The sequence below is a fragment of the Phodopus roborovskii genome, unplaced genomic scaffold (genome assembly GCF_943737965.1).
Source record: "Phodopus roborovskii unplaced genomic scaffold, PHOROB, whole genome shotgun sequence".
NCBI classification, from domain to species: domain Eukaryota; kingdom Metazoa; phylum Chordata; class Mammalia; order Rodentia; family Cricetidae; genus Phodopus; species Phodopus roborovskii.
Window position 1 is genome coordinate 13,239,415 of NW_026126629.1, and position 25,561 is coordinate 13,264,975.

General features: G+C 37.1%; 1 protein-coding gene across 5 annotated transcripts in view; it reads left to right on the top strand.

Moving 5' to 3' along the window:
• The window catches only part of Ccser2 (coiled-coil serine rich protein 2), a 120,290-nt gene that overhangs the window by 63,947 nt on the left and 30,782 nt on the right, over window positions 1–25,561 (top strand). For all 5 annotated transcript variants that reach the window (XM_051206859.1, XM_051206862.1, XM_051206864.1 and 2 more), the window contains exons 5-6: window positions 3,959–4,121; window positions 15,778–15,973. In XM_051206859.1, coding sequence (XP_051062816.1) covers window positions 3,959–4,121; window positions 15,778–15,973 — 359 coding nt within the window. The remainder of the gene's footprint in view (window positions 1–3,958; window positions 4,122–15,777; window positions 15,974–25,561) is intronic.

The window sequence follows — 25,561 nt, forward strand, 5'->3', positions numbered from 1 at the left end:
CCTCTCCCCTGTGGGCCTGAATCAGCTCAATCAGAGCCTGAATCACAGGAAAGACTTTGAAAATCCTTTTCTGTACTGTCTTTTGCACTCCACCATTGTAGGTTTTTATTTGATTGACTTTTTTTTTTTTTTCTTGAGATAGTATCTAACTGTGTAGCTTTTGCTGGCCTGTAATGTGTTCTGTAGACTAGGATACCCTTTAACTCACTGAGATTTGCCTGCCTCTGCTTCCAAGCACCCTCATGCCTGCCTGCCATCATGGGCTCATAAACTACTGTCACATTCTTTACACAGATTTACATCTTTATGGTTTTGCAGAGAGTCTTTTAATTATGATTATGATTCCTAAGAGCTAGTCTAGATTTCCTTGAGGCTATTTTCCAATGCCATTTAGATCTTTTAAATTATTTAGCCGTGCCCTCTGAGCTGAGAACAGACTATATACAGTTTTCCCTGTTCTGAAAATGTTTAGCTTTAGCAGATATCACACTTAAGAGGTCAGAGAGAGAGGTCCTTCAGAAGGAAATCAAAGAGGTATGGAATTGTGGGTGAGGAATCAAGAACCATTTAGGCTTGAGTTGTGAGTTGGAAAGCTTGTACTTAATAACAGAATGTTTTAATTTTACAAGCTGTTTTTTTTTTTTTTTTTTTTAAACCTTGACCTGAATTAGTAGACCAAGGAATTTCATAAGGAAACAGTTTTGCAATCTGAATTTCTTTTGGAAGGCTATTAGATGTTTACAATTGGTCCTTTCTGTTGTAGGGCCTCTTTTTGTTGTAGAGTGTTTCTCAATATTTCTGGTATGCCAGAAATGCAGCTGTGTTGCCTTTTCCTCTTGTTTAGGAAATTCTGATGGCCAGCCATCGCCCACAAACACACACCTGGCATTTGGCACGTTAGAATGTAATCCTCAGGTTAGTGGATTGCCCTAGTGAATACTTTCTCTGTATACTGTTAATCATTTTAGCCATTCTGTTTAGACTTAGACTTTGAAAGATGTTTTTCTAATGATTTACATGAATCCCACACAAAGTTTAATTGCTGACTAAATTATGCTTATCCTATATTTAAATCCATCCAGCCACATTTTTGCTACACTCTGTATGAAGATACATGAGGCTCATCTTATTCCTGATTGCTTCCAGCTACTTATTTTTTTTTTCCTAGAAATTTATCTTTCTGTACCAGTAGCTTGTTAACTAATTCAGTTTATCATTTTTTTCACTTAAATGATTCTTTTTTAACATTAAATTATAGTTGAAAACTTTCTTGGTAATGTAAAGCCTCCTCAGGCTGTCAGTTATAATGTCATCCTATTTCTCATCCAATTACTTATATACAAATTACTATCTGTGTCATATTATCTCTCTTAGGACTTGAAAGCTCTAATGTAAGAGAAAAAAGAAATCTAGGATACATTGAGTATCATGTTTTATTCCTTTATCAAACAAGGAAAAATGACACCCAGAATGACAGGATCCACATATCATATATCTACCTGTTAGCTAATTATATTCTTTCCCTCTCCAGTGGGTTAGAACCCTGATGCTGTCTGTCTTTTACAGTCCTACAACTAACATATGCTGCTTTTTGCCATTGGAACTAGTGACCTTTAGCAGGAAGGAGACTACTCTCCAGAAACAGCTTCAGGTTGTAGTTAGGGTCTGGTCTGGCCAAAGGATATTTTTGGATCAGCATCTTGGCTTTTAGTATTCAGTTGAGGTAGCTTTAGGATTGCCCTTAGTCTTTCTTGGAGGTTTACCACAGGCGCCATCACCCTTGCAGCATTATACATTCAAGGGAACTTATTTTCCCTGTAAAGTGATATGTGCTGCTCTTGTTAGGCCCAGAAGCCAGATTTTTATCAATCTCCCTCTTGTGATTTTGTTGTTTTCCATTTCTTTTCTATTTTATACCTTTTATTCTGTCAAGGAATACCTTAATCTTGCCTAGGTAACCACCACTAGTATTTTAATATTGCCATCATAGCTAGATTCTGAAGTTTGTAAAGATGTGCTTGATGGACAGAAATCGAGGAAAGAGCTTAGGAGCAGCACTGTTGGGAGAACCAGGATCCTCTGTAGAAATTAGGTCTAGATGTGAACTTCATTCTTCTGCAGTAGTGGCGGATGTTTGTCTCTCCTGCTAACCAGACGTTAGGAATGAATTCCAGCTTCAGTAAAGAGCCCTCATTTGGAGTCTGTTCACCAGAGCCCCGCAATAACTTGTGCTCTGGAATTGCTCTAGTAATTAGCTTGCGTACCTGGTTTGCTTGCCTCCTACTACTCTTTGCACTGTGCTGATTTTCTGATTATATTTCTGATTTTCTGATTCTGAGAATATACAGGTCATTCTAATAACAACATTGATTCCTTTGGTACTGGAAATTTCTCCTCTTCAATTAAGGAAAAAATATTTAAGAGTAGATGTGTATTTGCATCAGCTGCTGAACTGTTAGGTGAAATAATACTCTGGGGGCCTCAGTGAGTGAATCTGAGTGTAATGCAACTGTGAGTTTGCTGAACTGAAATTTCAGTTTGCTAAACTGAAATTATCTTTAAACCTCAGGGTTTAAATTTTTTCCTTTGCCCCTTCATTTCTACTGATATTTTTCAACAGAGTGGTCATCATACCATTTATTATCCATAACTCAAATTCAACTTGATTTTAACAATAAAATAACAAGACGTTATTGGGAGTAATTTCATATTAGGCTTCTTTTAAAAGCTATCTCTACAAACTATGTGTTAGTGTTCACTGATTCCTCCTCATGAATGCGAACAAAATTTCAGTGTTTTTACAAAAGTATGCGTAAGTTGTTTGCTTTTTTTTCTGCAATATCTTTTTATAAATGGGAAGCCTTTTTATCTTCTCTGTAATGAAACAATTAGCAAATTTTAAATCCAAGTTTTTTGGCTAATGATAACAGCCATTTAAAATAAGTTAATTAAAAAACACAATTCTATTGATATGTAAAGTTCATCATAAGAAATTCTGAACTCCTTCATGTAGTTCTTGGACTGGAGAAGCCCTTCTTGTTGCATAGCTTGGGATAGCGTTTAGAAGTATTTTTAGTAACAGTCCTAACTCAGTAGCTATGTAAGCATTGGGAGAAGATGGAGTCACAGGGCAGGCTGGGCTTGCTTCCCACAGGGAGGGCTGGGAGTGGAGCAGGAAGGAAGGCCTGTTTCAGCAGCGCCTGTGTGTAGCTATGTCTGAGTAGGCAGTCGGCAACACAATGTCTCCCTTGTATCAAGTAGCTTTCTCAGAGAGTGCTCAGAGATGTAAGAGCAGAGCATTTGGGTGAGTGAAGAAGCTTGGGTGCTTCAGGGATTCTTCTCGAGTTTTTGTATCTGGGTATCTGGGTTTCAGGAGTGGACTATTTGTTGTTACAAAGTACTGGCTTTGTTTTCAGTAGCATTTCTGTCTTTCTGAGCCAGCTCTGTTGCAGGCAGATTGGAGCAGCTTACTGTTTAAAAGTGGTGAGCTTTATTTAAAAACACGATCGTCCAGGATGAAGGGTAGATTTGTGCTTCTTGAGGCTGAGAAGCTTAAATTGAGGCACTCATTTCTAAGAATGGACCCTCTGCTGTTCTTAAGATGTACACTTTCCTGTGCTGATTGTTTATATATATATATATATTTTCTGATTGCTTATATTTGAAACACGCAATGTTGATTTCAGGGAAGTGTTCCTTGTTTTAAAACAGCCCAACAGTTAATTGTTCACTTAAGTGGCTCATACAGAAGTATTATAATTTACTTCAGTTTGGAGGTTTAAAGTTCAGTTTTCACTTTGGAAACTTTATTTTGTGATTACTTAGCTTACATGGCTGGTGCTTTTAGAATTAAAAAAAAATAAATACTTTCAGCAGCATTTAATTATCAGAGCATAAGTAGTTAAGTTTTTGTAGAGTGTGAACATATTTATAGTCTGTTACTTTTTAATCTGCCTAGTGGAGTGTGACAATATGAATCGCTTTGACCGAGCAGACAGAAATGTACGACAGTCACAGGACGGATTTTGGAAAAGAGCACCCCAGAGGTGGAGTGGACAGGAGCATTACCACCTTAGCCACCCTGATCACTATCATCACCATGGGAAAAGTGACTTGAGCAGGTGAGTGTTGCTCTGACTGCAGCTTTACCTCTGTTCTCTGTTTAACCTGACTAACAAGTCTATCTCCAAGCTGATTTTGCCAGGTTTTCAAGGCACCTAAACCAGTTCAGGTTATACATGATATGTAATTGTTATAATAACTAATTATAGCTGGACTCTTTTTTCAGTAGCTTAATTCTAGATTTACAAATTAAATTTGCATCTATTGTAAAGAGTTGTTTAAGTTGTAATATGACTGGGGGAGAGGATTCACATTTGGGAATTGATGAATTGACTTTTTATAATTTTTAAAAATTATATTGTACAAAGTAACTACTAAGTTATTGGTTTTATTTTGCTTATCAGTTAAACATGTAAAATTTCACAAATACTGTTAAGGGATGTGATATGACACTAGGCGTACTTTCCATTTTAAAGGATAAAGTATGGAATTTGATCGGACCGTGTAATATAATGGGCTCACAGCCAAAACACCTGAGGTAATAGCTTCACCTGGTATAGATTAGTTTTGCAAGCTTAGTTTATTTAACCCTCTTCACACTTCTGTCTTCAGTCTACCATTTGTGACCAGGCTTTAAAACACTTTGCTATTAGTATGCATGGATCAGGATAAAGGTTCTTATGCTGTACCTCGTTTGTGGTTTGCAATGACATATTTTTTTAATTCAATTTTGTTTTTACTATCTCATCCCACAAGTGGTTTATGGTATATCCTGGAGTATATCTTGGAGTGTATTGTAGTGCAAATAATAAAACTGAGATGAAGAAATGATGGAAGGAAATCATATGGTCCTCTATACCCCTAAAATAAACAAAGTTGTTGCTAAGGGTCCTTGTAGCAAAAGTAAAGAGCAAAGCTTGGCCTTTGTTACCAGATACCAGTGTACATAAGATGGAGAATTTGTTTCTCTGGATTTATTCGTCTTACAAGACAAATACACAGGGAGTTATTATGTGTGAGGTCTTAGAGTGCTTTGGACATAAATTGGGCAGGTCCTGAGTGGTACAGTAACTTTCATAACTCTTCTACGTTATGTTTTTCTGTCTAAGCTAAACAAATTCTAGTCCAATAAAATGTTTTTTAGAGGACTAAGGAAAAATAGGGTTCAATGAAAGCCTTCTGTTGGAGTAAATAAATAGGATGTAATTGGGCAGTGTGGGAGAACTCATGCAGTACTTCCTCTAGGCATTGGAGAGTTGATCCTGTCAGGCAGTAGCCTTCTGCAGAGATCCTCTTCATCATTCTAATAGCCATCATGCTTCTCTCATCTTGATACATCTTTACAATAAGTTAAATGAAGGCAGGTATATGAAGCCTAAAGAAGAAATAAGCAAAGTTACTTTGCTTCACTGTCCTTACAATACCTAACAGAAACACTAACAGTGGGGATAGGTTTGTTTTGACCCAGTTCCAGTGTTTGAGTCCATCATTGCAGGGAGGTGTGGTGAGGCAGCTCATGGTGTGTTAGGAGCATTTGATGGAGGTTGCTCACATCACTGCAAATGAGGAATCAGAGAGAGGCTGGAGCTACCCGGAATAGCCTTGAAAAGCTTAACCTTAATAGTTTATTTCTACCAGATTCCCTCCTCCTATTCATTGTCCAGCCAGATTATCATTATCATCTGGGAACAAACACATCATGAGCCTATGAGATACATGTCATAATCAAACCATAAAAATGCTTATTTTTTAAAATTTGTTCATTCACTTAATAAATACTCATTTGTGTAACATCCTCTAAAGTCTTAGGCTGGTATGAATTTGGAGATAGTATGACAGGTGGAAGTTGTGGATTTTTAATGACTTCTTGGACTATTGTATTAAAGATGATAGGAAGAATTCTGCATTGATATAGCTTAATAGTAGACAGCTTTGCACTGAAACTAGGAAAAGACTCTTGTGCATGTGCCACGTCATACACATATGAATAGTATGTAGAGTCTGTGGAGACAAAAACGTGTGGGTACTTTAGAATGCATTGTTACTGCCGTGATAATGTGTGCCTACTAAAGGAATGAAAAGGGATACCATGAGTGTGCAGCAGTTCTCTGTTTCTGTGTTTTATCTAGGATAGCACAGAATAAGTGGTTACTTTTGAATCAGTCTGCAGACCTGACTAGGAGTAATATAGTGTTTGAAGGAGAGAAGTGAGCCTCAGCCGGCCACAAGGGCAGTTGCAGAGTTTGTGTGGTGGAATCTGGCATTTTCAGATACCCACTCTTCAAGTTTACCATTGAAGGATTTCTTGTTGATTTAGACAACTGAAGTATCATATCTGTAGTTTAAGGTAAGGGAGGCAAATTGCAGCATAAAGGAGGCACGACTTAGACTATCAGAAATGGAATGGGTAACATGGAGGTAATTGTCTCTGTCCTCAGAAATGGTCCAACAGAGGCTGAATTTAATCATCTACCAGAAAAGTTAGAAAGTAAACCTCCTCTCCCCTCTGTGATTTTTGCAGAAGTCAGTGAAAGATAACATGTAACATTTCCCAAAACATGATCACAAAACCCCCTCAGAGTTTATAGACCTTAAGGCATTTGTAATTGTGAATTATTAATTTCTAGTGGTTGGTAGTGAGGGGAGAGAGATGCACAGTGTTTTTGCAGATTGCTAATCTGATTTACCATTCTAAGGAATGGTTGAGTGTGTTGATAGTGCTGAGGCTCATGGGTTGACTGGTCCACTATACTTTAAAGCTTTGGTGTTTGTTCTGAGCTTTTTTAGCTATGCCAGAGGTATTTACAAGGATACATGTCACACACACACACACACACACACACACACACACACACACACACACACACAAACAACAAAAACAAAATAACTTCCACAGCAAGCCTTGGAACTGTCATTTTCTGTCTTCATGTTAGTGTCAAAGAGTTTGAGACTACAAACCTCTAGGTCTTTTAATATCAAGTGTACAAAAGTCCCTCTTCCTATTCTCTAACATCAGTGAGTACTGGTTCCCTTTCTTTTGGTGCTTAGCCACTATTGTTATCATAGTTCATCATAGCATTGTGTCTTAGCCATAACTTAGGCCTATTGGGGCATTAGTGGTTCAGAATGATGGCTCTGTCTGTTCCCTGGTGTTCTCCCAAGAGCTTTCCTTTCCTAAAACTTTTATGCCATCTGGAGTTCTCTCTATCCTAACAAACTTACAGCCTTGCCCTCCTTGTACTTATGCTAATTATAACAAATCTAGCATTTAACTAAATGTATTTCTTTCACACTTTCATAGTAGCATTTTTGTAGGTCAGATTCTTATTTTCTAGGAGTCCTAGTATTTTACTGTTTGGATATGGGGATGTGTGTTTGTCCTCACTCTTCGTTGTCATTTCTAAATGAAGTATTTCTAAGTTGCTGGTCTGAGACTTGGGCTGTTTAGCAGAATCAACTCCTTTTCATTGATCCCTCTATCTATATTTTATAAAAATTGTGGCCTCTTGGCTTACTATACTGTGTTATTGTAAGCTTTCACACACCATGAACTCTCCATTGTTATGCAAATGACTTAACTTTTACTGCGCTCTTAGGATTTTCTATTTATACTTTGTCATCTGAGAACAGATAGTTTTACTTTTTCTTTTTCGATCCGTATAGTTTTGTTTCTTGCACAATAATTGCTATGGCTACATCTTTTGGCATGGTGTTGAATAGAAGTAGTGAGAGCCAATAGCTATGTCTTTTTTTTTTTTTTTTTTTTTCCCGATATTAGGGGGAAAACATTCATCTTTTAAGGTCAGGAATGGAATTGTTTTGTTTCGTTGGTTTTTTTGTTTGTTTGTTTCCCAACCATATTTCCTTTTTCAATCTGAAGATGTTCCTGTCTATTCATGCTTTGTTGAACATTTTTATCTTGTTGGCATGCTGGTTCTATCTAATGCTTTTCCAGAGTCCATTGAGATGTTTTTCCTCTCCTTTCATCCATTTAATACAGTATGTCACATGATTTTTAGGTACTGAGCCAGCCATTTATTTCTCAAACAGCTATTTGCTTATGGCATGTAATTTTTACATTTCTATGTGCTGTGGATTTTTAACTACTTGTAAATACTAATTTAGTTTTGTTGAGCTGGATTTGTTTTTGGTTCTGGGCCATTTAGAATGAATTAGGAAGTGTTCTACTAGTATTTTGGGGAAGTTTGTGCAGGAATGATACTAACTTTTAATTAGATCTGAGCTTTACTTTGTGGCAATAGTTTTGTTACTAATTTAATATCTTTAGATATTCTATAGATGCATATTAGGTCTTAGAGTGCATTGTTGCCCAAGAACTTTGGCTCCTTGTTGATATGCTGGTCTGAAATGTTTGTTCCTGAAGGCAAACTTACAGAGGTACTGAATTCTTCTTTGTTACTATATCTTGGAAGGAAGGAAGATTGGGTAGCAACGGATTCTCACATTTTTTATTTACTTACAGTGACTTCTTTTAATTCTTCTTTATTTTAAAGGATTTCTTTGCTAAATATAGAATGCTTTGTTGATAGTTTTTTTTTTTATAAGTTTTTGACCCTGCAAAATATTGACCTATTACTTCCAGTTGAAAAATCAACTCTTATTTAACACTTCTTTCAAATCACGTGTCACTTTCCTTGCCATTTAAAGGACACTCGTGTTAACTTTGGCTTCTCACAGATAGATTTTGGCTTTCCTTTAGCTTATCATCCCCTTGAGCTACTTGGATATGTAGATAAATATTTCATTAAATTTGGAAATTTCCAATCATTACAGTTTATTTCCACCACTCATTTTCTCCTCCCATTATGTCACATTAGGAATTAAGTGAATATCATTCTTTGCTTGTCACAAGAAGTTTGAAAGAGAAATACATAAAATAGGCAAGATACTCAAATCAGATCTCCCCTCTCCAGGAATTGTTTGTGCTATGGCTTGTTGCCACTTTGCATTCCTGCCCTCAGTGAGGGCCATACCCTCACCAGCATTGGGGGTTGTGGTTTGGACATTAACCCTTCGGTATGTAGTGGTGTCTTGTTTTAATTCATAATTCTCTAATGATATATAATACTGAACATTTTTCCAGTTGCTTGTTTTCCATCCATTTCTCTTCTTTGCTGAGGTGTCCAGATCTTTGCCAATTTTTAAATTGAATTATTCTCCTATTGTTGAATTTTTAAGTTCTTTATTATTTGAGATATGAGTCTTGTATCAGATACACGTATAAGGAAATACTTTCTCCCAGTTTGAGGCTTTTTCTTTTTTTCTTTTTTCTTTTTTAATTTGCAGATGACTTTTAGAAATAAAGCTTGGGTATAGTTCTTCCTTAGAATATGTGTATGTAGTCATACACTTACACTGTGTCTAAAAATATTTGCAAACCCAAGACACTCTGGGGGTTTTACCCCGATGCTGTAGGAACTTTATAGTTTTATATCTTACATTGATGTCTGTTACTAGTTTTGGATTAATTTTTGTGAGCCTTTTGTTTTGTCTTGTTCCTTGGTTTCATTTGTACAAATGACCTTCTATTGAATCACCTTTGCCCCTTTTTCAAAGAGGAGGTGACTGCATTTATGAATCATTTCTAGACTGTTTCCTTATTTTCATGTTTTTGTCTGTTAGTTCACCAATTCCATACTGTTGTGATTATCATAGCTTCAGATAGGAAGTCTCAAGTGAGTGAGTGAGTGTTAATTTTGGCTGTTCTTTTTCTTACTTATCAAATCACTTCAGTGATAGGCACAAGGTAACATCCTAGAATGTTGATTATGATTGGTTCATATCTAGCATTTAAAGGATAAAATTGTTACCATAAAACATGCATGTTTAATTTCTGTGGGGAAGTTCTTAATGGTGAGACAATATTAAAGATTAAACTTGAAATAAAAATTGTGATAAAGACAAATAAACCTCTCATACCCACACATGTGCTCACATATACACATCTGTACCTGCTGGTCCTATAGTCACAGTATTTTGAAGATGAGGAAGAATAAGAAACTAAGTTATACATATGGCATATAATTTGGGAAGTAGTAATTCTTTAGTGATATAATTGGTTTTTATTTAGGCTGGTGGATGTGATAGCAAGTGATGCTTCAAATTAACTTTGGATTTCTAAAGATCCACTTAAAAGATTTTCTTTCTCTAGCTTCTGTAAATCCTGTGGGGTTTTTCTTTTTTCTCCTCTCAATTTAATTGGCTGACTTATAGAATAGTATTAAGGCATTTTTTTCTCATGCAATTAATTATTGCTCTTGCCCATATCATTACTGGTTGAATATATAAATGCTACCCTGTGACAGCCCATAGAGTCTGTGACCTACACTCAGTTGTCGTAGATTGTGGTCACGCCTGAGATTCCTCCCTCCCTCTGTTTTGCTGTTGTCTGGTTCTACTCTTAGAAATCTGTTACTGCTGGCTTTTGCACTGCTGTAGAATGAATTAATTATATCAAAGGACAGTGGGGTGTGGTGGGTAGAGCTCTCTTTTCTCTCATGATTATTTTTCACTCTCTTTATTCTTTTGCTCCTGGGTATGAGCTTGTCTCTTAGAAAATGATTTTAGGTCCTCTCTGTTTCCAGGATTCTTTGTCATATGTAAATAATATCACCTGGCAATTTAGAAACCTGAAGATTGTCATTGTCGTCTGTCCTGCAGTCTCTCTCTAACTTTTTCATCACAATGCTTGCTTTCTCTTCCTCCCATGTCTGCTGCCTCCCAGCCTTCATGGTTGTATCTGTGTTTCCCCACCAGCCTTCACATAATTATCTTATAATTAGATGGTTTGGCAACAAATCCCAACTATAAAGCTAATATGTCAATGTCCATATCTTTATAGTTGGTAAATATAAATGAAAGGGATGTGGTGGCTCCTTGTATTACTCTTGACATTTCTGTTCTAAAGTTGGAAATTATTAGTAGTGTGATAACAATATTACTTAATTTAATCATTATGCCAGTCTAGAGAAGTAATTGTATACTGTCCTCATTAATTTGTAGGCAAGAAAAATGAAGTGTACAGAAACTATGTTACTTGCCTTGTGTTGTATGACTGATGAATAATAGTGGGGACTTCCAACTCAAGATCTGTACAACAAATTAAAAAAAATTAAATATGATCCGGTTTTTAAAAGGCTTATATTTTAATTAGTCATTTTAGTGGCTGTTGTCAGCTAAAATTTGAATCCAAATGCAAGGCAATGGCAGGTTCTTTAATGTGCCTTTCTTGATGGCAGCTCTTAGTCCATATAACCAGTTAGCGATGAATGGTTCCTGTCTCTTCTCTTGAAACTCCTGAGTGCCATGCATAAATGGCTCTCATCTCTGTTAACTCAGTTATCTCTGTGAACCCAGTGTAATCTTCTGTTCATACTTGATTATCATGCTGTAGAGAGCTGACTAGTTCTCCTTAGGAGCTTTCTTGTCTAGTTTTCCTTTTACTCATGTGGCAAAATAATTAAGGGTAGTATGCTTTTTAATGAAAACAATTTTTAGAATAGCTTTATCCTTTGATAATTTCATACATGTATGCAGTGTATCTTGGTAGTATCTACTTCAGTACTCCCCTCCTACCTGCTACACCTGGATCCCCTTTCTTCTTTTCCTCCTCTTTTTTTTTTTTTTCCTTTTTAAAAATAACCTCCAGGTGTAGTTAGTACTGTTGGCATGAGCCTTGGATGTGAAGCCATCCACTAGAACATTGGCAACTTAACATCAGCCAGATCCCTAAGGAAAAATGACTTTACCTCCCCCACAGCCATTAATTGCAAATAGCTCCTTAGCTGGGGTGAAGCCTTATGAGCCCCTCCCTAGTCTGTACTGGAATGTTGACTTGTTTGATTTTGTGCCAATAACCATAGTTCCTGTGCGTTCACGAGCCCTGTGGTCATGCCGTGTCCACAAGACAGCATTTCACAGCATTCTTCTGAGTCCTCCAGCTTTTGCACTCTTTCTGCCCTCCTCATCTGCAACATTTCTGAACCTTTTCAGGGTTGATATGTATGTCCTATTTAGGGCTGAGCACTCAACAATCACTCCCAGCTCTGTGACCAAGTTGGGAATCTCCCACTGACTGCTACTTAATACAGTAAAAAGCTTCTCTGACCAAGGGTGAGAAGAACTTTAATTTATGGGTGTTAACAAGTATTTACAAGGTAATTTGACTTCATGTCCATTTAGCAAAACAATAGTCACAGGCTCCATCCTATGACCTCTATAGATAAGGGCTTTTGACCAGATTTGTACCAGGCATGGATTCTCTCCTGTGGAACAGGCCTTGATTCCAATTAGAAGGCTGTTAGCCACCTCATAACTGTCAGACACTGCACCAGTGGGCACATGGTTCCTGACAGGTCAGTATTTTAGCATGCAGGGCCTGCCATGGAATAAGTCCACTGATTAATGTCATATACTAGTAAGCTGATCTAGCCAGCAGGGAAGAAGTTTCTAGGTCAGTTCCAGCTTGATTTTTTTGTTCTGCAATCAAAGTGTGTTGTGTCTTCAGCAATAGGATCTTGTCATCAATTTATAGTGTGGAAACAAGAATAATGGTAATTAATAGCCTGTGTTGTTTTGGGAACCTCTGAGGCCTCCCTGACTCACAGGGAGGTATCTCACACCTGTCACTGAGATTTTTTAATACTGAGATTTTTATTTAATAACTCATTTCTTCTTAAGGAAGCATTGACTACTGTCTCAGTTCAGGTTTCTATTGCCGTCAAGAGACATCATGACTACCACAACTCTTATTAAGGAAAAGCATCTAATTGTGGTGCTTACATCTTGAGAGGTTTAGTCCATTATCATCATGGTGTGACATGGTGGCATCAGGCAGACATGGTGCTGGAGATGGAGCTGAGATTCCTATGTCTTGACTGGCAGGCAACAGAAAGTGGTGTGTCTCACTGGGCAAGGCTCGAGCATATATGAGGCCTAAAAGCTGGCACCCACAGTGACATATTTCCTCCAACAAGGCCATACATACTCCAGCACCTCCTAATAGTGCCACTGCCTTTGGGGGCCGTTTTCTTTCAGACCCCCACACCTACCCACCCAAGATACCTCCATTTAAATTCATACTCCCACCCACATGTTTACGAAATATGAGTTTCTATAAGGCTTTTTAATGGATCCTTTGTTTTGGTTAATCCTCCATACACATTTCTTCCTGTTCTCCCAGTGCCCCTCATACCCATAATTTGCCTGCATGAATGTATGTACACCGTATGCATACTTGCATCTTGTGCCTGCAGAGGGTAAAAGGCAGCCTTGGATCCTGTGGAACTGGAGTTAGGGATTTTTAGGAGAACATGTAGGTGCTGGGAATTGAACCCAGGTCCTTTGCAAGAACAAAAAGTGCTGTTATCCACAAAACCATCTCTCTGGCACTAAATCAATTTTTAAAGAATGTTTTTTCTTTTCCATGTCATAGCTATAGAGTTTTAGAATCTCAGAGATGAAAGCTTAAAAAAAAAAACAAACATGAAAAAATCCAAACTGGTACTTAAAATCCATTCTCCTTATTCATTTAGTACCAGGCAATAATAGCAGTTAATCTCTATGCACGTCATAGGAATAAGAATTTAGTCTTTTTCTTCATTGCCAGCCATAAAAAACATACACAGTGTACTGTGTCCTACCTGAGGGGATTAGGAAGCCTTCCCAGAAGGAAGTGTCAACTAACTAAAGATGACAAGGAGTTGTTGAGATATATGAGTGGATGGAGGGCAGGATGAGTGGATTAGCAAGAACCATTGAAAAACTGAGGGACACTTTGTAGTGTGCTTTGGGAATTGTGGGTAATTAGCTGTTAAGTGTCTATGAGGGAGATAGGTTTGGGTAAAGAGATTGAAGAAGAAACTGAATTCTATCTGTGGCATCATAAGCCATTTTGAAGATTTTCCTTTTACTTTGAGCCATTACCCTGTTCTTTTTTCCCCTATGAAGCCTCAGCCTTTTATTTCAAGCTCTAACTTCCTACTTTACTTTCCTAAGATTTTGCTACCTTAGGAAAACCCCCAAGTTGCTCATTCCCTCAGAAGTGCCACTATTTTCATATCTACTATTTAGTTGCTGGGTTATTCTGTATTTTCATCTTAATTCTTGTTGGTTTTTCACTAGATGTTTTTCGTCAGAAGGTAATCATAGGTGGGTAAATGCATACTAATTTACTGATGTTTAAAATCTTAAGATCCATAATTTAAAATTGATGAAAAATATACATAATTATGGTACCAAATAGGATATTATTAGTGGTTTAACAATTATTGAAGATTTTTTACTTGGTTTAGGAGAGTCCTAAAATTTAAATTAGTAGTTTCAAAGAAAAACAGTCTTGGGGAAATCTTCTACAATAAATATTGAAAGTTCTGAAATATTTGTTGAAAAACAGAAGCTTAAGTAGATACATATTTCTCTCTTCATGGTGGTCGAAATCCAACACACTGAATTTTGCATATTTAATTCACTGAATTTAGCTTCATTTCTAATATAAAACAATGGCTATTATATTGCAGAAATCATTGCTAAGTATACACTGTGTTAAATATTGAGATTTCATGTACTTGTCATTCTTTAATAACCTTCTGAAATTATGTGCAATGTGGGTGCAGTCATGTTTAAGCTATCAATTCTGGTTAATACATTATATTTTACATTCTCACGAAATATATCATCCTTAGTTTTTCTCTCATTCTGCGTGGATAATATGGAATAAAACTGAAGAGAAATTCCCGGTTTTTTGTTTGTTTGTTTGTTTTTTTTTTTTTACGATGGATTTTACTTTGAAGCTAAAGCGGGCCTTGCTTTCCCAATGCTCTTGCCCCACGGCTGTGATTATAAGCTTAAATGTCCATGTCCATAGCACATCTAGCTTAAAGTTTTAAAGGCAGACTCTTTTTTTTTTTTTTTTTTTTTTTTTGAGATAGGTTCTCATATACTTTGGGCTGGCCTGAAACTTGCAGTATAGCTAAGAAGCATAACTTTGAACTCCTAATCCCCTGGCCTAATGCTGCCTGAGTAACGATGGGATTATAGGACTGCACCAACATGCCCAGTTCATGTGGTATGAGAATCAAGCCAGGGTCTTGTGCATGCTGGGCAAGCACTCTTGTCCATGGCTCAAAGAGTAGGCTTTGATTTTTTTTTTAAACCGTAGTTTGTGATTAGAAAATTCATGGTGTACATCAGACTCTGATAAAACCTTGCTTAAACCTTTATTAATAAAGATGATTTATTAGCAGTATAAGAAAAGAACAGAGAAATAACTTCATTAGCTTTAGCTTTAGCTACATTGGGAACTAATGTTGCTTCATTATTTAGCTATGGATTTAGAATGGTTTGCAGTTTAAGATGCCAGCCTATTAGAAGCTCAGGACCAGTACCCCAAGAGGGATGTGAGCATAGTTCTAAGAGTTAGAGCCTTGTCAAGAATATTTTTCTTTTGGTTCTTAAGGAAGGTTTATTCAGCCATTGTGTGAAATACATGAAGTGAGTGGGGTTAGGCAATCATAGAAGATAACAGTTTTGCTAACAGCTAAAGGACTGTACTTTTCACTGGGGACAGTCAGTGACTGAGATGACTACAAAGACATTGTGAAACTGTTTTGTAAAGATAGCAACAATAATGTTATACCTTTCTTTCTTTTTTCTTAAATTGTATATCTTTTCCTTCCTTCTTCCCCACCCTTCCAGAGGCTCTCCTTATAGAGAATCCCCTTTGGGTCATTTTGAAAGCTATGGAGGGACTCCCTTTTTCCAGGCTCAGAAGATGTTTGCTGATGTGCCAGACAACACAGTGATACTGGATGAGATGACCCTCCGGCATATGGTCCAGGACTGCACGGCTGTAAAAACGCAGTTACTCAAGCTCAAACGTCTATTGCATCAGGTGAGTGTGTAATAATTATTCCAGTTCTACTTTTGTAACTTGAAAATATATTGGCTTTCTTAAAAAAAAGTTACTTGTATTTCTAACATTTATAGTTTTGGGTAGAAACAAAGCCTATAAATCTTACATACTTTGAATTCATCTCCAACACCATAAGACAAAAGAGAAAGAACGGAGGACTCTTGTTAGAGATGAAAGGAAAGATTAAGATAGCCAGTACTTCTTTTATAAGGTTGCTGAAAGATTAGAAATTGTAATGGTTAATTGAACAGTCTGTTACCAGAAACATAGTGGGTATTCAGTAACTAATGTAGTTTCAGCTTAGTGGCAAACAGGATTAATTTGATTTGTGTTTGAGACTTTCAGGATCTGTTTTCTTTAGACTAGAGTCTAGACCCATGGTAGAAGAAGGGTATGAGCAAAGTCACAGGATACACTGATGGAAGGTCTCAGTTTATGATTCATGAGTACCTTCTTTGTGGTAAATATTTAGAATTAGCAGATAAACAAAAAATAGAGTACCGATTTTAAACTGTAGGTAGCTTTTATGTGATTTAAAATCTGTCTTTTTGCATTTGATATTCTAGCCTAATTTAAAATCATAGATGAGAAAGAACAGCCTGATCTCTCTCAGTCTGCTGTCTGGGTCATTTTTCTTAGAGTTGTGTCCCTTTGCATCATATGAACAGGATCCAGGTTTTAGACTTATCTGTCTGCTCAGTAAAGGTTAGCTGAAAGTAATGTAAGGCTCCAACAGTTGACTGTGAAGAATAGGTTTTTCCCTGCCGATCGGTCCCACTGCTATGCCAGCCCCAAATAACACATAGAGACACTGTATTAGATATAATTCTGTTGGCCTGTTACTAGCATTGCTTATTGGCTAGCTCTGTCTTAAATATTATCCCATTTCTATTAATCTAAGTATTTCCACTTGGTCTCATCTTACCGGAGAGAGGGCTGGGACCTGTGTTCTCTCAAGTCTCTGCATGTTGATTCCTCCCTACTACTTCCTCTCTCCTCCTTGTCTTCTAGTCCCGCCTATCTTGCTTTCCTGTTGGCCAACAGTGCTTTATTCATTAACCAATATGAGAAACATGTTTACAGAATGACATCTCCCATCAGTTAGTTGACTCTGGGAGGAAGAATTCTTACTAATGTATGTTGTTTCATATTGGTCCTAGCTTTTCTTGACTTCTGTGGCTATTGAATAAGTATTAAAAAGAAGCTTTTGTGTGCTGGATCTGGGAAAAAGAGGGCAGAGAGTATCCTGCAATGCTAGGACTCCTCCTAAGCATACAAGGAGACTATGGTGGAACTGTGCAGACATAGAGATTTCACCTTACATAAACTGTAACTAACAGGCTTTGCTCCATAATGTTTCACCGCTGGCTGTTCTGGGAGGAAGAGGTTCTTTCTGGTCATGAGCTTTTGTTTCAAAGGTACAATATGGTAAAAAAAGGGTAGGGAACAGCTAAAATTTATTAAATGCCTTTTGTGAGTTAGTCATTGTTTTAGGGTATATTCCTCAGTGATAAAGCTTTATTAAATATCAGCTGACAAGATGAGGCCATGTTCAATAATGAAGTAAAGATGATAACTGTGGAAAGAGGATGAGTTAACAGCTGGTGACCAGTATCATAGGGATTATCTTCTTTGAAGGCTTTTATGTGTGTGAAGCTGTGAAACTCTTGAGTGTTCTTTTCTATCCTTACAGTCACCAAATGTTAGGGAGTTCACATTGAACAGGTGGATTTATTATTTATGGAGTAAAAACAAAATTGTGAGATTAAAATTGCAGAATGTCTTTAGAGTTTTCTAGTTACAAAATAAATTAAAAATTGGCATCTAAGATTTCACATAACTTCTCTTCCGTCTTTAATTAAAAAGTCTCATTATTATTGTATAAGTAATAGGTATGTGCCTGTGTGACTGAGGGATGTAGGTGTGTGACCATGTCTCTGAGTTGGCTCTGTCCTTATCGTGATTTCAGGGGTTGAATTCAGATCATCTTTACCTCCAGAGACATCTTGCTGCCCCTTTTAATTTTACTAATAAAAAAAGTCATGAAGTGTATACATAGTTTTTAAAAGCTCATGTACTATGTGAAGGCTTAATGAAAAATACAAAATAATTTTATTCTCTTTTTACACCTCAATCAGCCTATCAGCCTGTTGTGTAAACAGTTTACTGACTATAGTTCCGTAACTTTGTTATACAAGACTTCCTTTTGCCACAGTCTGGAGCTGTATCCACCTATGTCACTGGCTTCCATCACTCAGTCCCCCCTCCTAAAATTCCAGCCTCTGTTAAAATAGTGCCACAAGAGAATAAGATCTGATTGCAAATATGAACCCATGTGAGATACTTTGGATTTGGTCTGTAACATCTGGACATTTTAATTTTATTTATTACATACAATTTCATTAAATTTTCACATTAATATATTCTTTTTTGGTTGGGGGAAGCAGACAGGTTTTTTCTTTGTAGCTTTGGCTGAAAACTCACCATACAGGTCAGGCTGGCCTTGAACTCAGAGATCTGTGTTGTCCTTTTAATTGTTGCTTCCTTGTTTTTTTTTTTTTTTTCCCTCATATTTTACATATCATTCCTAGTTCCCTCTCCCTCCTATGCCACACCACAACCCCCCTCCCATTTCCCACCCACTCCACAGGGAGGGTGATACCTTCCCAGAGGGATCCATCAAAATCTGTCAAGTCTTTTGGAATAGTGTCTAGGCCCTCCTTCCTGTCTCTAGGTTAAGGGAGTATCCCTCCATGGGGAATGTGCTCCCAAATCAGCAACTACTATCAGCAACAAGCCCTTAGGCCACAAGAGCTGAAGCCTGAGGGAATTCTGTTCTTCCAGGCACTTTCAAAACTAGGAAACACATAAGAAGACAGTAAGAAAGGAAAAAAACCAGAAAATGTAGGTTGGACATTCTTAAGAAAAATATTGAACTCTGTTTTATTAATGCTCTAAGCAGAAGGTTTAGAAAATAAGTAGTGAGAAAAAAACCCAGGGATTTTTTTTTTTTTTTTTTTTTTTTTTTAATTCATTGTCTTTGTGTCTGAGACTGATGCCCATGTCCCTTAAAGGACAGTCTCAAAAAAAAAAAAAAAAAAAAAAAAAAAAAAAAAAGTGTGTGTGTGTGTGTGTGTGTGTGTGTGTGTGTGTGTGTTTCTGGGTGCATGTATATAAATGTACCATGTACATAAGTGTTTAGGGGCAGACAAAGAAAATTTTGAAAGCAGCAGTATCCTGGGTGGTACTCTGAATTTAGAACATGCTGAGTGGTTACTTCTTGGTGGCAGAAAACCAGAAATAGGGGTTGGCAAGGAAGGATGAGGGGTATGGCTTATAATGTCAGTAGAGACATTACAGTGAATAAAATAGGACTAAGCATGAATCAACTCAAAGAAAATGTTGAAGGAATGCATAAAAAATGTAGTAAAGTGTTACTAATAAAGTTCATTTTTTCTGAATTTTACTTCTTTTCCAAAATTAAATACATAAGCATGAACATAGATGGTAAAACTTGTCACCACACAGTTCTTATTACTCCAGGAATAAAAGTATATATGAACATCACATGAAGACTATATACTGTAGGGGGTCTCAGACATGTAAAATGTGAAACTTCTTGATAGACAACAGTACCCAGGTTGAGAAATGAAACACAGCCAAGGTCCCAGTGTGGTCCTTTCTGGTTGAAGACACCTGCTTAAAAGCAACATAGCTTTCCTTATAGACATTTTATTTGCTGTTCTGCCCCGCCTCCTTCAGCTTCTTTTGGAGATAGGAACTCGTGCCGTTGTTTCAGAGCGCTCCATCTTCTCTGGCTTCTATTTTAGTATTAAAGGTCAATTTTTTGTTTGTTTTTCTGTGACAAATGTTCATTTCTAAAATAATCCTAGTGTAGATGATGCCAAAGTTTTTCTCTCTAGTGCTCATTCCCTCTTTCCTTCCTTTTATTTTTATTAATCCAGAGCCTTGTCTTGCTTCAAGTCCTCAGTGCTAAGGGGTCTCCTACCCACTAAGTAATACTAGTATTTTGTTTTCCTTGAAGTATTGGTACCATTTGGTGGGTCATATTAAAGTATGACCTTGGGATATTGATAGGATTAGTACTGAAACAGTAAGTATATTTCAGGAAGAATTGACCCTTTGAATAGCTCTGTGCCCATGAACAAGATATGATGGTAAGATGATTTAGTTCTTTAATTTTTTTGAGCAATATTTTTATATTAATTTAGTTTTATTAGGTTTACTTCTCAAACTCAATGTTTTATTGCTGTTTGTAAGTGCTAGCATTTTTTCCTTTTTTAAAATTCAAATTAAAAACAATATTATTTTATATATCAGTCCCAGTTCTCCCTCCAATCCTCCCATGCCCCCCCCACTGACCCCCATCCTATCCCTCTTTTGCTCCATAGAAAGGGTGAAGCCTTCCATGGGGGAATCATCAAAGTCTGTAACATCATTTGGGGCAGGGCCTAGGCCCTCCCCAGTGTGTCTAGGCTGAGAGAGTGTCCCTTTATGGGGAATGGGCTCTCAATGTTCATTCATAAACTAGGGATAAATAGTGCTACTATTTTTTGTTTGTTTGTTTTTCCACAGAGACAGGAGGTGTGTGTGTGTGTGTGTATATGTATGCGTGCATGCACGCATGTGCATCTCTCTCTCTCTCTCTCCCTCCCTCCCCCTCTCTCCCCCTTCCTCCCCCTCTCTCTCCCTCTCCCCCCTCTCTCTCTCGTTGGTCTTAAACTTACTATGAGGACCAGACTTGCTTTGAACACATGATCAATCTGCCTCAGTCCTGAGTGCTAGAATTTCAAGAATTTTTTTAAGATCAGTAAGTTTCTTGAAGTTCATGAGGTAGGTTCTCTGCATCAAACCAAATATTACAGTACATTTCCTGCTAGCAAGGGTGTGTTCAAAATTACTTTAGCTATCCAGGAGCTTCTGTGGTTTCATATACATTTTAGGATTGGTTTTACTAATTTTCTGAAGGAAGTCTCAGGCATTTTGATATGGATTTTATTGATTCTGTGAATTGCTGTGGGTAGTATTGTTGTGAGGTATACATCAGAGAAGACTACTTGGGCACAGGTTCAAACCACTAGAGAGTCTTCATTAGCTGACTGGCAACAGCACTGGATCTTTGGACCCGAGTATAGTCCTGAGTATAATCATGAGCCTTTCTCAAGGTGAGCTTTTAAGTACAAAATCCAAATCCTGGCTTGACACATCTCAGTTATCCAGAAGTAGAAGTACAGAAACCTAAAAGCAAGGTTAGTACATTGGTACATTAGGTCTTTGTTCTCCTTTGGCAGGTGTAGCTGCCTATGTGCTGAATTTCGAGGCCTGAATGGTACTTCTATCGTGGTATCCTTGTGCTAAGGGCTCAGGGCCTGTTACAGTATGATGAGTTGAGAATTGTTAATTGTTTGGTTGAGTTGTTCACTACATATGAGTTCCCAAAGTAAACTGTGTTTACTTTAAGGTTTCTTTTATTTGTTGTTACTCTGTCCCTCTCCATACTCTATTAAGTACTGTTTGCATGCCAAAGAGTATGACAGTATTGAAGTTAAAAAGAAAGAACCTTATTCTTGCTTGTAAGTCAGTGCATTATTCTTAAAACTATAGGCTAAACCTGGCTGTGAGTGTTGAAATGCATGCTGTTCATAATGGTTATGCTTTTTAGTGAAGCAAACCAATATAAAATTATTAAGGACCATTGCATGTAATAAGGATAAACACTATTTAATGGAACTTGTTATAATACTAGGTGTACAGATACACACATACATATATGCATGTATACATATTCGTGTATGTATATGTAGAGTACCTGGATGTGACAGAAAGCACCATATTTAGTTAGGCAAAGAGGAGAATACTCAAAGCTTAATTCATAGATGATAAATGCTTATGCAGAATAGCTAGCTTATAGTTTGAGATGACATACAAGTGTTAAATAATTAGAAGAATGGTGTTTTGCAAAGGGTATCAAATTATATGTTGTATGAGTCAATCTAAAGTGTGTGATGTGAATCCCCAAGTTCTTACTGCTTATAGGCCCACTATAATTCAACTAATGTCTTAGCAGTGTTAAATTTGAAACTTGTGAAAATGCATCCATATTGGAAATGTTAATGGGTTTGTGAACATTGAAAAAAGACCAGAAGAGAGAAAAAATCAAGCAAAGAAACAAACAAAACCCCTTTAGTGGAGGATACTATACTAACACAGAGCAGTGAATGAGAATGGGAAATAGAAAAGTACTGAAGTATTAACTAAGAAAACCACAAAGATTGTAAAAAGAAATGTTGAGTTCACTCAGTGATACAGATCAATAGGATAGAGCAGATTGCTTTAGAGCTAAATGTTTTTAAAACAAAATGGAAACATTAGAAAAAAATGTGTTTGTGTGTTTCCCTCCCTCCCTTTCTCTTCCTTTCTTCCTTCTGTAATTTGGGCTCAGGTAATGAGCAGTGTCTTATTAGGTGTTTAGCTCAGCCCTGAATGTTATTAGCATTATAGGCATGCATTACCATGCCTAACTAAAAGTAATGTTTGTAAGTGTATATGTGTAGTGGGGAGGGTACTATAGAAAGACATGCCCAGATTCAGAGATCTGTTGCTTGGGTTTAATGCTAAATCTAGACATAGGTTTACCGATAGTATTTTCTCAAACTACTATGATTTGTTCCATTTTAACACATTCTCATATATTTTTAAATGTCAAGTATTTTTCTTTTGTTTAAGATGCTTTACCTCAACTATCTGTTAGGACCAACTCAATTCTGAAAAACTGAAAAATCAGGCATTAAAAGTCTCTACTGTTTAGATCCTCAAATGTTGCTTGAATTATTAGATTTTAAACACCCATAGATCAGTTATGGACATTAGTTACTCAAATTTGTTAGCTGACATTATGAACTGTATTTGATGTGATTTGCTTATTTATATATCTTTGAACTTACAAATAAACAGCCCAGCTACTTTTGTAAAAAAGAAGAAGCTCTTTCTCTTCCCTCTGCTTCTTTCTTGAGATGCCTCCATGGCCAGGCTCTAGCCTGTCTGAACACAAAGCAGCTTTGTTGACATCACTGATGATGCTTGTCAGTACAGGCTGCCCAGTGCTGCCAGAATCTTTTGCTAACCATTTCAAGCATTGATGTCTATTGCAGCTGCTCTGGAACTCATAGGAAGACCTCAGTTCTTGCAAACTCATGGGAGAACCTCCTGGGTAAGATGGCATTACTAGGTTTTCCAGTGGTTAAATGTGGAAGTTACATATCAGGCTGGAAGTGTACTTTCATGCTGCCTCACTAAACAAGCAAGCAAGCAAGCAAACAGCATTGTAAGAAGTCTGGCTGAGAGTAAATCTTTCATGGTTTTAGATGAGAAGGTGTTTTCATCTTTATTAAAATGCCAGTGTGGACTGGGGGTGTAGCTCAGTGGTAGAGTTCTTGCCTAGTGGGAACAAGACCCTGGATTCAACTCTCAGTCTGAAAACACATTCATTTTTGTGATTTGTTGCTGAATACATTAGCATTATAAGTGCATTTAGAATTCAAAGTCTAAAGAAACTGCTGATACTTCCTTCACTCAGTAAAAATCCAGACTATTTGGGCAGTTAACTAAACTTATGTTTTGTTCGGTAGGTGTACTTTTTCTTTTTTCTTATGTACGTGTATATGCTTATGCAGAACACTCAAAACAGTGTCCAACATCAATAAGTATTACTTTCTTATTGTGTATAATGTGAAGTAGGAAACCATGTGTGATATTATTTTTTAGTATTTGTTAAATTAAGTGTGTGTGTGTGTGTGTGTGTGTGTGTGTGTGCGCGCGCGTGCGCGCGTGTTTAGCGCAGAGGACAAACAAAGAACAACTTGGAAGAGTTTATTTTCTTCTTCTACCATGTGCTTCCTAGGGATTGAACTCAGGTCATCAAGCTTGGGGACGAATGCCCTTGCCTGCTAAACCATCTTTAAAATTAAAATGCTTTCAATCCATGCATAATTTTCTGTTTCCACATGTCTCAAAAGTATTTTCTAATTTTGGCCCAGATGCTTTCATCTTAGTCAAGGTTAAGTAGAATACTACCACTGTGTCTTATTTAAGGGAGGAGTCTTACCAATTAATTCAGGTGGAGAGTATGTTATGATCATTAAGCTCTTATGCTTTGATCTAAGTAAAAGCTTATTTCCCCTGTGATCTTCTAAATCTAAATTGCTAGTCTTTAAAAAATAAAGTGCAAAAATTTTAAAACATTAAGATATAGTAACAACTTAATTATTAATAATTGCTACTTATGTTAGGCTAGCCTGTGCAGTTTCCCCCAGTTTTACAATATTAGTTTGGGGATTGCAGAGATAGCCCAGTTGGTAGAGTCCTTGCCTGCTGGGCCTGAAGCCCTGGCTTTGGTTCCAACTATCTCATTAAACTAAGCATGGTACCACCTTGCCTCTAATCCCAACACTTGGGGGTGAGGCAGAAAGGCCTGGAATTCAAGGTCATCCTTAGCTATGCAGCAGGTTTGAGTCTAGCTTGGGCTTCATGACACCCTGTCTGGGGAAAAGAAAATATATGGTGCCTTGGTTTTTAAATTGACTTCTATCCTAATACCCTGATAATAAAGGACAGTGTTGGTATGAAATAAATTCTTAAGGATGTGTCAGTACTTTTGTATCCTGGAACAGGAGTTTGACAGTTTGCTATCGGCTGCAGAAGTTAACTTTTAGAGGTTTTTGTGTATTCAAAAGTGTTACAAATGAAGTCATTATACAATAACACCAGCTTATGGCTTCTCTAGCTTCTTTGTGAGTACTCTGCTTTACTTGGCTACCTGTCCCCCCCATCCCCACCCCACCTCTGCTCATTTCTCTTCCTCCTTACCCCTGCTTTTCCTTCCTAGAGTTCTGGTGTAGCTCAGACTGCTTTCTGACCACTTCTTCAGTGTCCCTTGTGCTGGGATAACAGGCATGTGCTGGGATGTTTTGTTTTTGATAGCATGATTACATTCCTTTCATTTATAGTCTTATATTTATAGAATTAATCTCATTTGTTCACGACATACTTTGCTTTTTAGATATGTTGAATCTGATTTTCAGTATTATGTTAAAGAATTTTGCATCTTTGTTGTGAACAATATTGGTCATTTTTTTACTTGTTCTATTTTTTGTCTTGTCAGGGATGTGGACAGAAAGGTTCACTTTGAAAAACTTTCAAATTTAAATTCATTTTCATTGATAGTCATGGGCTTATTACAGGGTATTTGTTTAATCTTAGATGAGTTTGAACACTTTCTAGTTTTAGAGAAACTTCTTCATTTTATTTTCAAATTTGTATACATAGAACTGTGCATGTGATTGGCTCTTGATTATCAGCATCTGAGAGATTTTAATGACCCTCTGTTTCCACTCCTGGAACTAATCTTGGTTTGCATTCCCTGTCCACCTTTGGCAGTTGTGCGGCATGTTCTCATAGTTCTGAAGGAACGTGTTTGTTGACTGGTTGGTTGGTTGGTTTTTCTCGAGACAGGGTCTCTATATTTGCCTGGCTGGCCTGGAACTTGCT